Source organism: Rutilus rutilus (genome assembly GCF_951802725.1).
Source record: "Rutilus rutilus genome assembly, chromosome: 21".
NCBI lineage: Eukaryota > Metazoa > Chordata > Actinopteri > Cypriniformes > Leuciscidae > Rutilus > Rutilus rutilus.
Window position 1 is genome coordinate 567,501 of NC_140226.1, and position 15,460 is coordinate 582,960.

At 40.6% G+C, this 15,460-nt stretch overlaps 1 protein-coding gene across 1 annotated transcript in view; it reads left to right on the plus strand.

Moving 5' to 3' along the window:
- The window catches only part of LOC311280999 (membrane-spanning 4-domains subfamily A member 8-like), a 3,403-nt gene extending 210 nt beyond the window's left edge, over positions 1-3,193 (plus strand). Inside the window, exons 2-7 of the mRNA XM_084393619.1 lie at positions 314-499; positions 788-913; positions 986-1,042; positions 1,798-1,935; positions 2,305-2,442; positions 3,012-3,193. Coding sequence (XP_084249745.1) covers positions 332-499; positions 788-913; positions 986-1,042; positions 1,798-1,935; positions 2,305-2,442; positions 3,012-3,020 — 636 coding nt within the window. The 5' untranslated portion in view covers positions 314-331 and the 3' untranslated portion in view covers positions 3,021-3,193. The remainder of the gene's footprint in view (positions 1-313; positions 500-787; positions 914-985; positions 1,043-1,797; positions 1,936-2,304; positions 2,443-3,011) is intronic.
- Positions 3,194-15,460: the final 12,267 nt, after the last annotated feature.

Genomic DNA, 15,460 nt, shown 5'->3' on the forward strand with positions numbered 1-15,460 from the left:
ACGGTTGTTCATTTATTGTTTTGGCACATAAAATTATATTTATTAGTTGTGGATTTGTTTGGACATTAGGCTACAAAATATACAATCATGAATATAGTGAACAGAGTAAATTTGAGTCCTGAGATCTTTCGGAGGAGAGGAAGACGTCTATAAGCTCATGTAAGCCTTAGTAAAGCAAGTATCACGGTTTTATCAGTCGCTCTGGACAAGGGCATCAGATAATGCTGTAATCATAAATACTGTACATGAAACACAGAAAATAAAACAGCCTTGAGTGAGTTGTGAACTGCAGAATCTGAACGCTTAATTCCAGGCGAAAACTCTTCCTAAAATGGAAACCAGCAGGATCATCTCCTCTGATAAAGCTACAGTTGTCATCCAAGTAAATCCACAGGTGACACAGAATATTGTGACTGGTGATGATGGACAGGAGACCAGAGGAGCACAGCCCAGTACGGCTCTTACTGGCTTTTTCAAAGCACAACCAAAGGCACTGGGGGTAATGCATTTAATGATGAATTACAATTATGGAGGATTTGGGGAATATTTTTAGTGTCTAATTTTCTTCTGTGAATGAACAGAAAATAAAGAGCTGTTATTATATGACCTCAAGTTAACAGATGTGTTCCTGTCTGATTGCCTTAAGACTGTAGAGTGCATAACACATTAATATAGCTTCTCTGTGTCTGTGTGTGTGTGTGTGTGTGTGTGTGTGTGTGTGTGTGTTCAAACATGAATGCTATGCCCTTATGAAGAACACTACTTGACTCATATCTGCCCTGTCTAGACTGTCCAAATAATGATTGGAGTGGTGGTGTTTTTATTGGGTATCTTACACACCAGTGTCTACAGTGAGCCAAGCCGTTTCTATCTGTCTATCATCAGTGGCATCACCTACTGGGGATCCCTTATTGTAAGTTTCATTTAATGGTTTTACTCTTTTTAATTTCCAGAGTGAACTGTAAAATGTGTGTTTCTCTCTCAGTTCATCAGTGCTGGATCTCTGTCTGTTGCTGCGCAGAATAAACTTCATCTGTGTGTGGTACGTACATAATGTGCTGAAATCTGTGTGTGAAAACTTTCCTTTTGCCTCAATGTTTCTAATGTATTCATACACTATTATTATTAAATCATTACAAGCTGTCAAACATATAGCAGCAGTCCAGATATCATCATCTGTTAGCAGCATCTGTTTAACCCGTATGTGCTGTTGGGGCCGGGGGAAACTACACATGACGTGTGCTATAATATTTAAAACACAAATATTATCACTTCATCTAAATGGCATGAAACTTGATGAATTTTCTCACACTTACTATATCCACACAGAAAAAAAGAAATGGTAAAAAAAAAAGTCACACTCAGGATGTTTGGGGCTCTGTAGACGCCACATAGGAAATGAATATGGTGTGTGTGTGTGTGTGTGTGTGTGTGTGTGTGTGTGTGTGTGTGTGTGTGTGTGTGTGTAGATCCCCTATAAAGTGATTTTTACATAAGATTTACCTATTCTGTCAAAATGTATATATGTATATTTAAATGATTACAAATTGAGGCAAATAAGTTTTAAAAATACCATAAACTTCCTCCAAAACTCTCTTTTCCCACAGTAGTCAGAAGATTGCACATTAATATCAACTTTCTTATAGAACATGACACATTTTTACCATTAAAAGAATATGGACTAAAAGGAGATCTGACTCATTATCAATTTACATATTTAAACCTGCAGTTCAGGACATTTTATAAGTGTAATTACTATTACTGTCACTTTCACATGTCAGCTCTTTTCCTCTGCAGGTCAGAGCCTCTCTTATAATGAATGTGTTCAGTGCCATAACTGCAGTGACAGCCATCGTTCTGATGTCCATAGAGATTGAAATCATTTCCAGAAGATGGTACTATGACTATAATCGTTCTTCTGAAAACTATTTGAAGGTACCAAATGCACAATGTGCAATACTATAGTAATGTGATCAGTTTAAATTTGTTTGTTTTTTCTTTAATTGCTGTTTACTTGAATAGTTCACCCAAAAATGACAACTGTGTCATCATTTACTAATTGAATTGTTTTTTTACTAATAAATATTATGCTTTTCAGTCTTTTCCATACAGTTATGATGACTAACGACTAGAAATTGTTCTTCAAATGACACAAAAGGCATAATAGAAGTATCATAAAAATTAGAAAGTAATCCATGTGACTTGTGCACTGTTTCAATTGTTCAAAAGCCATAATATGACTGTTTATATGTAGTATAATATTTTGTAATCTACTTTTATTTGATCTTGTTGAATATATTTTAGATCTATGCTCTGGGGATCAGTGGAATAATGCTGGTGTTCTGCATTACTCAGTTCATCATCTCCATCCGTATCTCAGGATTTGCCTGCAAAGTCACCTGTAACAGAGGCTCTACTGTGGTCAATGTGGCACTGAACCAGGTATACGACCCTAACCCTAACCCTAGCTATAACCAGGGTGGCAGTCAGTTTTATCCCAACAACCAATAGTTTTGTATTTCATATATTGTTTTCCATTTAGGTTAAAAAGCCACAACCAAAGGTAAAGCTATAAGAATGGAAAGGAAATTTAATGCGACCAGAATATGTTCAGTTGTAAACTGCCTTTTACCTCACTGGTCTCAAACTAGGACAATCTACTACAATAACATGTTCATTTTTTACTATTTCTAGTCTTGTATTGTTGAAATAGTCAAGCTACATAGAAAACAACTAATTTACTGATAATTAAAAACATCAACTGCACACAGTATGGAAACAATATAGGAACTATAAGTCAATCCCAACTTCATTGTAAACTTCAGCTTTCCCGACTGCTAGACTGTTGAAGTGGGTGACAGTGCTTTTAAACACTCACAGGGCTTTACACATTGTCACTCATCACAGTACAGCCTATACAAATATTTATATAGTGTGTGGACCTTGTTAGTCAAATTAAACCTAATAATGAGTGTCTTGTGTACTAACATATCTTATCTGTTACTTCCCAGGGATACTGAATCACAGTGAGGAGATCCTATCAGCCACAGTTCGAGAGGAATTAATAGCTCAGTATACCACAGTATATATCTTTTCTAGTGTTACAGGCAAGAATATTTGTGCAAATTTGTAAGTTTTTTGAGAATTGAAAATGTAAAGTACACAAAATAAATGGTGTGTTGATGCAAAACCCCCTCTGTGTCTCTAGTGTCTTTTGTTTTAACCTATAATAAAATTAAAAAAATTAAAAAGCTACAACAAAGCAGGGGCAGCAGCAATAACCCCCCAAAACAAAACCATAAGCTAATATCCCCCAAACACAAACTGACAGCGAGAAATCTGAATGCCTTTTAAAAAAAAAACTCTGATACTGTAAAAGACAGACAAGAATAGGACATTTGTAAAGGAGCAGCGTGTCCCTCTGTAATAGCAGAGACTGTGAGACAGAGTTCCCCTTACAGGAGGAGAGGAGCAGCGAAGGGGTTCTCTTCTGTTACAAGCAGCTGAGAAGCCCCTGTAAATGCAATTACCCAAATGAGCTTAAGCAAGCATGTTGCCCTTACCCAAACTGTTCAGCTCATCAAACCAATGAGAAGAAAGAGTGATTAAGCAAACAATGAAGTCCAGAGGGCACACACAGAAGGGTTCTTCTGAGCAGTCCAATGCAATATTTCCATCAACAACATGCCGTCTGGAATGAAAGAAAGAGAAGATTAAGTGATCAACATCAATCAAGTTCTGCTTGCTTATGGTTAGCATATCTGCAGTCCAAGTTCCAGTTTCTTTTGAGTGATGAACACAGACTACTACCCCCTGCTGGTGTGGACAGGTAATACAGGTGTAGATGTGCTTGCTTGTTGGCTGTAGTCTTGCACTGTCTTCGAGCGCAACTGAACCCAGATGCAGACAATGAAAACATAAACCACGGTTTCTTGTTGCCACTAGTTCTTAATCCAGGCTTGATGTGTCTGAGCTGTTCAGCCATAAACATGTTACCAATAACCATTAGAAGTTAAAACCATTAAAATCCAATTTTACCCTGTTTGTAATGCAAATTGCTAGTCTTGTGGTAAAACTTCATCAATGCAAGTTGTCTTTACTTTTTTACTTTACTTAAATCTTAACTGAAAATGTGAAGATAGCTTCCCTTCTGGAATGGTGTTCCTTCAGTTGACCATAACGTCTCCTTAACTGCTCTCCTGCAACTGGCCACTGCTGAGATTTCCTCTCCAATTATCCTCTTCACTTGGCAATACGTCACAATACTGAAGTAATGTCGGTGGCAACTTCCAGTTCACGCACACTTAAGCAACAAATACGTCACCAATAACAACTGGATGGATTAATGCAACAAGTGTGATGGTGATACTTTCAGGGTGAGGGCTCCGAGATTGGAATTTGGCCTAAACTCAACTCAACTCAACTCAACTTTTATTTATAAAGCACTTTCAAAACCATTAGAATGGACCAAAGTGCAAAGGGACTAAACCCAAAGTACTCCCCCAAAAAGCAAATGAGCAAAGGACAGCTGCCAGACTAAAGATTTGGCGGGTTGGCGTTTCGAGAAGAAGTCTGTTTGTTTGACCAGCAGTTCACAGCGTTGGACGGGTGGGCCCTATCCAGCTACCAAACAAGAGCCGCATAATTGGGACGCCCGGCAGAAGCTTCATTTTGTGCTCAGTGACCCATTTTTGTATTGATTTTGATGTTTGTTTTGGACCGTTGTCCTGATGGAAGATCCAACCACGGCCCATTATAAGATTTCTAGCAGAGGCCGTCAGGTTTTGATTTCTTTATCTGTTGGTATTTGCTAGAATCCATAATACCATGTTTCTGAACAAGATGTCCAGAACCTCCAGCAAATAAATAGGCCCACAACATATAAGATCCAGCAGTATATTTAACCGTAGGCATGGGGGACTCTTCATCCCTGTTTGCTCCAAACACATCTGCTGGGTTTGCTGCCAAAAAGCCCTTTTTTTGTTTCATCTGACCACAGAATCCGGTCTCGTTTGAAGATCCAGTCGTGTCTGACCACTGAATATGCTGGAGTTTATTTTTGGAGGAGCGAGGAGGATTTTTCTTGCAACCCTCCCAAACAACATGTGGGGATGTAGGGGTTGTTTGATCTTTTTTTTTTAGGCTTTCTGACCCCAAGACTCCAGTAATCTCTGCAATTCTCCATCTGTGACCCTTGAAGAGCCTTTGGCCACTCAAACTTTCCTCCTCACCGCATTAAGACAATATAGACACACGTCCTCTTCCTGGCAGATTCGTAACATCTTTAGTTGATTATAACTTCTTAATTATTGCCCTGATGTGTTGAATGGGGATTTTCAATTATTCAGCTATTTTCTTACATATATTTTTCTTTCTTCTTTTACTCATTGTGATGGATGAATAAGGGGCTTTGGCCTTTGTGTTTCCTCATATTTAAACTCCTGTGAAACACGAAGTCACAGCTAGACAATTTCATGTTCCTGGTCACCCTGGTGTGCTAAATAAAGGTAAATATTAATGAGAATATACTTCAGAGATATTTTATTTGTAAAAAATTCTAGGGGTGCCAATAATTGTGGCCAACGTGTTTTGGAGAAAAACATTTATTTCATAATGTGATTTACCCCCCACTTTCAATTCTTTTACTTCAATGAAAGGTTTGATTTTTGTGATTTTTGCCTTTTTTGATCATATATACCAGGGGTGCCATTAACCCTCTGGGGACCAAGCTGTTTTTGGGGCCCTTGAGATGTTCTGACATGCTCTGACATTTGTGCTTTTTTCAGTTATTTATAAACATGTTAATGGCAAAGGTGTAAATTCACTCTATATAGCACAAACAGGCCTACCATAATATGCGAGCAACATGTATGTAGATGTTTGTATTTTTAAGAGAATAATGTTTATGCGTGGTTATTTAAAAAAATAAAAATGAAAGTTGCTGAAATAAGACCACAAAACTCATACAAAATATGTGCCCACAAGACTTTTGACTAATGGATGTTTTCTCTTCGAGTTCTAGCTTCAAAATTATGTGAAAATAGTCTTGCTTTATCGTTCACAAAAAAAAAATACATTGATTTAAATGGTGTAAAACAGGTTTTGCTTGGAAAGCCAATATGCGAGGGGGAGGAGTAGTTTACACCTTAGTCCCACCCACTCTGCATAATGACTCTGCATAATTAGCCATTCATTCAGGTGTGACACTGACTGAGCCACAATGCAAGGACAAAATATATATTTTGAAGAAGACTTATATTGACCATTTAAGATTTTGCTTACATCTATCTTGTAAATATGTTTTGCTATTTTATTAAAAAGGTTACAATTACAACAATAATTACAATTTCAGCAATATTTCTGCAAAAAAGTACTCTTTCTTTGTAAAAAAAAAAAAAGATTATAGGCCTACATTTTATCATATGTATTCATTAGTTTGAATATAGCCAACATTGGAACATCTTAGTCTATGACTTTATTTTTGACAAAATAGTATTTTATATATATGAGCAGAAAAGCTTATTTGATGTGACAGTATTTCTGTAGTAAAAACTGTACCCAAATCTAGTCAACAAAATATTGTCTTTCATACTTCGCCTGACTGTAACGTTGTTTTTATGAAATATTAGGGCATAGCCTATAAATGTTAATTTGCAGTTTAATACGTTGCTTATACAAATACATTTTATTTCAACATATTTCAGTCGATTTTTACTCATCTCAGTAGGCTATAGCAAAGCAGTTTATTCTTTCACACACAGATGCGCGATTCATATTTAGGCTAAACAGTCTTTACAAATATGTACCCTTCATTCATCTCACAGAAACGCGATTCATATTTAGGCTAAACAGTCTTTACAAATATGTACCCTTCATTCATCTCACAGAAACGCGATTCATATTTAGGCTAAACAGTCTTTACAAATATGTACCCTTCATTGAGAAAGACAATGGCGGCTGGTACAACAGCAGCAGCAGCACGGCGTGCTGCGGTAGTGTGCACACAAGAGTTTTCTTGAATCAAACCAGAGATTTACCATACTGATGACGGAAGAGTCGTAGTCGAAGATGAGTTGCTGAACTTTATTGTGATTAAAATGCGAACACTAAGCCATGATGATATTGTGACGATTGTAACGAGCAGTTTCAGCTCTGAGCGGATTGAGAACTCAAAGGCAGTTTTGGCAGAGCTCCTTCCACATCATAAACGATGGATCTCCCATAGGGGACAAAAGAAGGATGTTAATAATGTCAAAATGTGTCTGCAAGCGCTTAATGAATGCGGTGAAGAGATTCCAAGATTTGTATCGCATTTCCTGGATGAACTACCCCCCGTCTCATTTAAACATATCGACGTGTCTGTGCTCCTTGGGAAAATGCAGCAAATTAATACTGACATTGATTACCTAAAAAGAACTATGGGAACTCAAGTAGCTGCCTGTGAAATGTTGCGGGAGGTTTCTGAGAAACTTGACGACCGGCTGACAGCTGTGGAGGGGCACTGTGACCCGGACGCTATCTGCCTCTCTGCCGTGGAGACACAACCGGGTCTTGCGCCCAGCGTGACAGGTCTTTCCTCGGCTGTGTTGGAGAGGCCAATGGGCTCTGGTCCTGTCTCCTGCCCTCCCTCTGCGGCTGATGAATGTTCGACAGCGGCGCGTGGTGAGACTGATGGCGGAAGACCGGTTCAGTCTGTGACTCCCCCATGGAGTATGGTGGTTAAGGATGGGCGCAGACTGAAGCAGGTACGGCTGAAGCAGGTATCTGAGAACCCTGTTCATCGAAACCCCACACCTCGCATTGTAAAAACTCCAAGGAGGTATGTGAGAAAGAAAACTGGCATAATTGGGACTGGTGTGGTTAGTAATATACTGGCTGTTAAAACAAAGATGGTAAAGGTATTTGCAACAAAGTTTGATCTCAGTGTTGGTGCAGATACTCTCAGTGACTACTTAAAGATGAAGCTGAATCGGGAAGTGACATGCAGAAAAATAGAGGCGTCACAGAGCAGATTTAGCTCCTTCTGTATTTCTGCTGAATGTAATGATGTGGCCGAGCTATACGATCCGCAGCTTTGGCCCGCTGGGACTTTTGTCCGACGCTACTATGAGCCTCGTCACCCTAGGGGAGCAGACGGAGGTCTGTCCGGGCCAGAGGATGCCCCCCGCTCTCGAGATGAGGGGCTGTTGCATGTTAATGATGCTAGTGTGCCTGCTGTAGTTGTGGGTGAGGACGGGATGAAGGCCAGCTGCTCGGCTGGAAATGACAAAACATTGTAAAATGCGTGTTGTCTCATATAATACCCGCGGGCTGCGGGTAGGTCATACTGCTACTGATATATCAAAACGTCTGGTTGTGGATACATTGCTGGATGAGTGTGACATTCTGTGCTTGCAAGAAACGTGGCTGGCGAAACAAGATCTGGATAAGCTGAACACTATTCACATAAACTTTCATGGGGCTGGAGAGTCCACTACTGACCTCAGTACAAAGCTGGTTCGAGGTAGGATAGCTGGTGGTGTAGCAATATTGTGGAACATCAAATATGACTCAATGGTGAATGTGGTGCGCCTAAATGTTGACTGGGCCATAGGGCTAGAGTGTAATTTTAATGAAAAGAAATGTATTGTCTTAAATGTTTATACACCGTATGAATCATATGAGCATGAGGATGAATTTTTGAACAGGTTAGCGTTTATTCAGTCATTTATAGAAGAGAATAGTTCATCTTGTGTCTATGTTATGGGTGATTTTAATGCTGATATGTCAGATAGCAAATCTTTATTTGCAACACATTTAAAGCAGTTCTGTAATGAGTCTAACTTAATTCTATCGAGTATTGCTTTGTTGCCTGACTCAAGTTTTACCTATGTTAGTGATGCGTGGAACACAACATCTTGGTTAGATCATATTGTGACCACTGCTGATGCTCATGCTTCACTGATAAATGTGGAGATCTGCTATGAACTTGCCACCTCAGATCATATACCTATTGCTGCTTTGTTAGATGTTGAAAAACTGCCCCTGCTGTCCAGGAATAATAATGCAGCTTCAAGTAAACTGGACTGGTCAAAGCTGAGTAAAGAGGAGGTGGCTGAATACTCATTGCGAACTGAAAGTTTTCTAAATAATATTCCTCTGCCTTATGATGCCATAATGTGCTCAGATATTAATTGTAAGGATGTGCTACATGTTGAAAAACTCTGTGCCATGTATGATGGTATTGTGAAATGTCTTAATGTCTCCAGTGAACCATTCTGTAAAAGAAAATGTAAGGTGTTTAACATTAGACCTGGGTGGAATGAGTTTGTGGCTGAGCAGTATGCTGAGGCAAGAGAGGCCTTTAGACTCTGGTCAGAGGCAGGAAGGCCTAGACATGGGGAATTGTTAGATAGAAAAAAAATGACAAATGCTAGAGTTAAGTATGCACTACGTTTTATTAAGAAAAATGAAAATACAATGAGAGCAGACTCACTAGCCAGAAAGTTACAGAAAAACAACCCTACTGATTTTTGGCAAGAGGTCAAAATTATGAATAACAATAAAATTTCCTTACCGGCTGTTATTGAAGGTATTAGTGGACCAGAAAAAATAGCTGAGCTCTGGCGAGAGCATTACTGTGACCTATTTAATTGTGTCAAAAGTAACTCAGCTAGAATCAATCATGAACATACTGATTTCTCAGCAGATATGATGGTTAGGGTAGTAGATATCTATGATGCCATTAATATGTTGGAGAACAACAAAGCCTGTGGTATGGACTACATTAATGTTGAACATCTAAAATATGCCAGCCATAGGCTCTGTCCTTTGCTTTCCATGTGTTTTAATGGTTGTTTGGTTCATGGTGTCCTGCCCAACGCTATTATGTCTGTTTTGTTACTACCTGTGCTTAAAGACAAGGCTGGTAAGCTCAACAGTATTGACAATTATCGACCAATTGCATTAGCCAGTATCTTGTCCAAAGTACTGGAGAGAATACTGCTAACAAAGTTAGAAAGGTATGTTCTTACTACTGACAATCAGTTTGGGTTTAAAAGAAAGCATGGAACCGATTTGTGTATCTATGCTCTTAAAGAGATTGTGTCCAGGTATAACAGCCTGAATTCGTCCATGTTTTTATGTTTTATTGATGCGTCAAAGGCATTTGATAGAATCAATCATGAACGACTGTTTGTAAAATTGCTTGATAGAGGTGCTCCTACATTTTTAGTGAGAATTTTAGTGTTTTGGTATGCCCATCAAATGTTTCAGGTTAAATGGGATAATGTTGTATCTGCTCCGTTTCATGTCAGTAATGGAGTGAGACAAGGAGGAATTATGTCTCCTATTTTATTTAATGTTTATATGGATGATCTGTCAGACCAGTTAAATAGGTTAAAAACTGGCTGTCTTGTGGGCAACATTGTTGTTAATCATCTAATGTATGCAGACGATCTTGTCCTGCTCTGTCCATACAGCGTTGGGCTGCAGCAGATGCTGAAAGTCTGCTCGCAATATGGCTTAGATTATGATATTAAATATAACACTAAGAAAAGCCACATAATGGTAGTTAGAAGCAATGAGGACAATAAATCAACTTTTCCGACTTTTTATTTGTCAGACAGCCCTCTTGCTGTGTGTGAGGTAGTCAAATATTTAGGTCATGTTATATCTAATGACTGGACAGATGACAAAGACCTATATCGTCAGCGCTGTAAAATTTATGCTCAAGCAAATATGCTCATAAGGAAGTTTTATATGTGTTCAGACTCTGTGAAGTGCTCTCTGTTTAGAACCTATATTACACCGCTATATACTGCTCAATTGTGGTCTAACTATAAGAAAAAGAGTATGCAGCGGCTAAAGGTAGCATACAATGATGCAATGAGGTTGCTGCTCCGTGTCCCTAGGTGGCATAGTGCCAGTCATTTGTTTGTGTCTAATAGAGTGCCAACCTGTGAGGCACTCTTAAGGCAACTGATGTTTGGTTTTATGTGTCGACTGGACAATTCAGTGAACCATATAATTGAAGCCCTAGTTAATCCTCTGAAAAGCTGTTATAGATATTTTTCGAGGCTTAGACGACACTGGTGTAATAGCCTGTATATTCTATAGGCTATTATATAGAATTTTTATGTATTTTTGTACCTTCTTTTTATGATGTTGTTGTGTTATATGGACCTGTGTCTGTAATAAAAGTTATATATTCATCTCACAGAAACGCGATTCATATTATAGAAACGCGATTCATCTTTTTGTTTACATAGGCCTACACTAACGTTATTCCATAACGTTATTCCACATTAACACTTGAGAAAGGATAACTTAGCCTACCTCACTCCTCAGCGGGATCTGCTCCTCATATCAGCACGGAAACTTTTCTCCATAAGGTAGGCTATATTATGCCTCTTTGTTTACAGCTGATGTGGGCGTTTCACAGACTGAAACGGTTCTCAGAATTTGCGTTTGAATAGCGCGCGCTCTCCGGGGCGTGGTCAAATTACTGTGAATCATCTCGTAATGAGCTCGACTGCAGTCGCTCTCTTTTTATACAGATTACAGAAGCTGATAATATTTGTTTTTTATATAAATTACTTCATTTAAAAGCTGCGATCTCAAGCTTTATGCCCGTGGGTCTGTTTGCCTGTTTGACTGAATTTTCACGGAGTTATAGATCATTTTCGAACGCGTTTCAAATGGGAGTTTACTGACAGAGAGAAGGCAGAAATAGCATCATGTTAGTTTTTCTTTATTTGTCAAAAAGCAAAACACTTTATTTTTATTGTGAGTATACAGAAAAAAAATAGAAACTGAACAGGATCGATTGATGTATTACACGAAAATGAAAGATCAAAATTAACAGAGCATTTTGTGTTTATTTTTCATTGCTAAAAAAAAAAAACGAGCAAAACGCGCGGGCGCGTTTTTGGTCCCCAGAGGGTTAATTCTGACCACCATTGTACTTACATACTTATATACTTATAATACTACTATATATACATATAATAGTCTCATCAGTGTTCAGTCAGCTTCGACAAATTTAAATCTGCATATTTATGATATTTTAACCTTTATAAAGGGCATTTGTTCCTCTAATCGTTTTAAATATTCTGATGGCAGCCTTATAGCAACTGAAGCAAACTGCCTCGAACGCTGGAAAGAGCACTTCAGCCTCCTCCTGCAGCACGGTTCCTCCCCGGCTGATCCCGCCATCTCATCGGCCGCTAACGCTGCAGCCCCTAGTGCTGTCTGCAGTACAGACCCTGTCACACCTGAGGAAGTCAGAGCCGCTCTGGAAAAACTTAACAACAGGAAAGCCCCCGGCATCTGTGCAATAACCGCTGAGATGCTAAAATCAGGCGGTGAAAGCATCGTCGAGTGGCTTACCCACATATTCAATGAGGTGTGGGAGACAGAGAGGCTTCCCAGCGACTGGACCAGAAGAGTCATCTTGCCCTTCTGGAAACGTAAGGGTGACAGGCTAGTCTGCAGCAACCACAGAGGCATTACCTTTCTCTCCATCCCCGGCAAGCTCTTTACCAGGATCACTCGTGCTCTCCCAGCCATCAGAAGCAGCCGCCGTCCCCAGCAGGCTGGCTTCATGCCTAACCGCTCCACAACAGACCAAATCTCCGCCGTTCGCTTGCTGATAGAGAAGACCTATGAATTCCGTAAAGATCGCCATCTTTACATCGGGTTCATAGATCTGAAGGCTGCCTTTGACACCGTCTGCCACACTTCACTGTGGAGTATCCTACACGCCCTTGGAGCACCACCCAAGATCGTTGCCCTGTTCAAGCTGCTTTATAGCAACGCTCAGAGCTGTGTCCACATCAACGGCAGAGACTCAGACTGGTTTCCCATCTCCAGTGGTGTTCGCCAGGGCTGCGTGGCTGCTCCTGACCTCTTCAACTGCATCATTGACCATCTGATGTCCAGGGTTTGTGAGCGGGTCCCCGGAGTGTCCTTCAGCAGTTACCACCTGACTGACCTGGAGTACGCTGACGACACCATCCTGCTCAGCATGTCATACAGCCAGCTGAGAGACGCTCTGGGCATATACAGTGAAGAGGCTGAGAAGCTTGGCCTCCAGGTGAGCTGGACTAAAACCAAGTTCATGTATGTCGGTGACAGACCGCATCCACCTTCCCTGCGACTTGGCAATGACATTGTAGAGCCTGTCAAGAACTTTGCGTATCTGGGATCCATAGTGACAGACAACGGGGACCTAAAACCAGAGATTACCCGCAGAAGAGACCATCTCACGCAAGACGAAGCTCCGGATTTACAACTCAGCAGTACTCTCCATCCTGCTTTATGGCTCGGAGACTTGGCCCTTAAACAAGACACTGGCTGCAAGATTAGATGGCTTTGATAGCAGGGCTCTCAGAACCATCGAGAACATCAGGTGGCCCCAGCGGGTTTCCAATCAAGAGCATCCTGCCTGGCTGTGCAACGTCGCACCCGCTGGTTCGGCCATGTCCTCCGCCTTCCTCCTGACCATCCAACGAGAGCCATTCTCCAGTTTGATCCGAGGGCAGCAGGCTGGAGACGACCACGAGGTAAACCCCGCACCCAATGGCTTGACGTCCTTGCGGGCGACCTCCAACAACATGGAGTTGCTGTGGAGGATGCAGAGCAGCTGGCACAAGACCGTCAGCACTGGAAACAACTGGTTCATCTGGTTGGCTCAACCCATCGCAGGAGCCAAAATAGAATAGAGTAGAATCGTTTTAAATATATGCTTCATCTTTCATTTTAAATTCTTAAATTAGAATAAATTATTAAATTACAATAATAAGACCCTAAAGGGCTGTTACCAATTTTAAATATTTTTTGAATATACAAATATGAAATGTTGTAAAGAATGACACTGAACCACCAGTAGGTGGCGGCAGGTATGAAGGTAAAAGAGCAGCAAAACTCGAGATCATGTAGATGTAAATTTGAGAACTTGTCCAATAAATATTTGTACTTGTACGTGAACATTTACTCTCACAGCTCCAGTGTGAAAACCTGTAAAATGACAATCTGAGGTTGAATGTTGAGATTTGCTCTCGCAGACAATAGTCACAAACCTGTATTCTGAATCTGAAGCTGCAGACGAGAAGTGACGAACGTGTAAAATGCCATTCACAGAAATACAATGACAGACACAAACTTGTAGTACATTATTCTTTCATTCACATTCGCTATACAACATCAATTAGTACAAAGTGTCATAATTCATAATAATCTGTATTGGGTTCACTGTTGATCATTATATGAAGATCAGAATAAAAGCATCTGTTGATTGTGTCTCATCAGCTCCTGTGATTCTGGATCCAAACACTGCAGATCCACATCTCGACCTGTCTGATGATCTGACCAGTGTGAGATACAGCGAGATCTATCAACCTGTTCCTGATAATCCTGAGAGATTTAACTGTCTCTGTGTTCTGGGTTCAGAGGGTTTTAACTCAGGAACACACTGCTGGGATGTGGAGGTTAAAGAGAGTCAACTCTGGACTCTTGGAGTAACTACAGCATCAAACCAGAGGAAGGGAAGTGTTTTCTTCATCACTGATGTCTGGTGTGTGTCGTACGGATGGATTTTAGGTTTTCGTGTTAAACAGAAGCTTGATCGTGTGAGAGTGAATATGGACTATGACGGAGGAACGGTGTCGTTTTCTGATCCTGTAACCAGGCCCGTCGCGACAAGGCAGGCAAACCAAGCAATTGCTTGGGGCCCCGAGCTGTCCTGGGGCCCCAAGACAACGACTGGTTAAGAATAAAATGCAACGACAAACTGTGTGAGCGCCCCTTTGATAGTCAATGCAGTAAAGTGCAATGACACTGTTATCGGGATCCCCCTCAAGGGGGCCCCCCTCAGTAGTCACTGACAGCAGCCAGCCAACTGCGTGATCTCTGCTGCCGGCAAAATACAAAACCTCCTCGGCAGTCATCATGAAGCGGAATTATGCTTCAGGAAGCCAGAAAAGAATGAAGAGAAAGGAAGAGGAGGATAAGAACAAACAAGATAGTGGTAAGTAGGGGTGTAACGATACACGTATTCGTATTGAACCGTTCGGTACGAGGCTTTCGGTTCGGTGTTCGGGACGCATTTTCAAACCGATAGGTTCGTTGGATCATTTGTCCTGCCGACCAAAATTTCGTTATTTCAAATGTAGGCGCGTTGCGACCACAACATTGCCCAACATCAAATGGCAAACGTAATGCAAGCGGAACGAAACTGAGCTACTCGTTATTGTGTGGTTGACGGACCGTTGTTTATCAGTTTGGACCAGTGCAGCGCGAGCCGATCGTGATCATGCGACACTGTTACACAGCTCTAATAAGAGATCCAGTAAAGAAAGCATTTGAATTCGCCACAGAAGTAATAACATCGCTGCGAGATCTAGTGAGAAGCATTCACATTGTTTGGCAGGAATAGTAGGCTATAATGCCTTCAAGTAACATTACGTCGGTTTTATTTTGA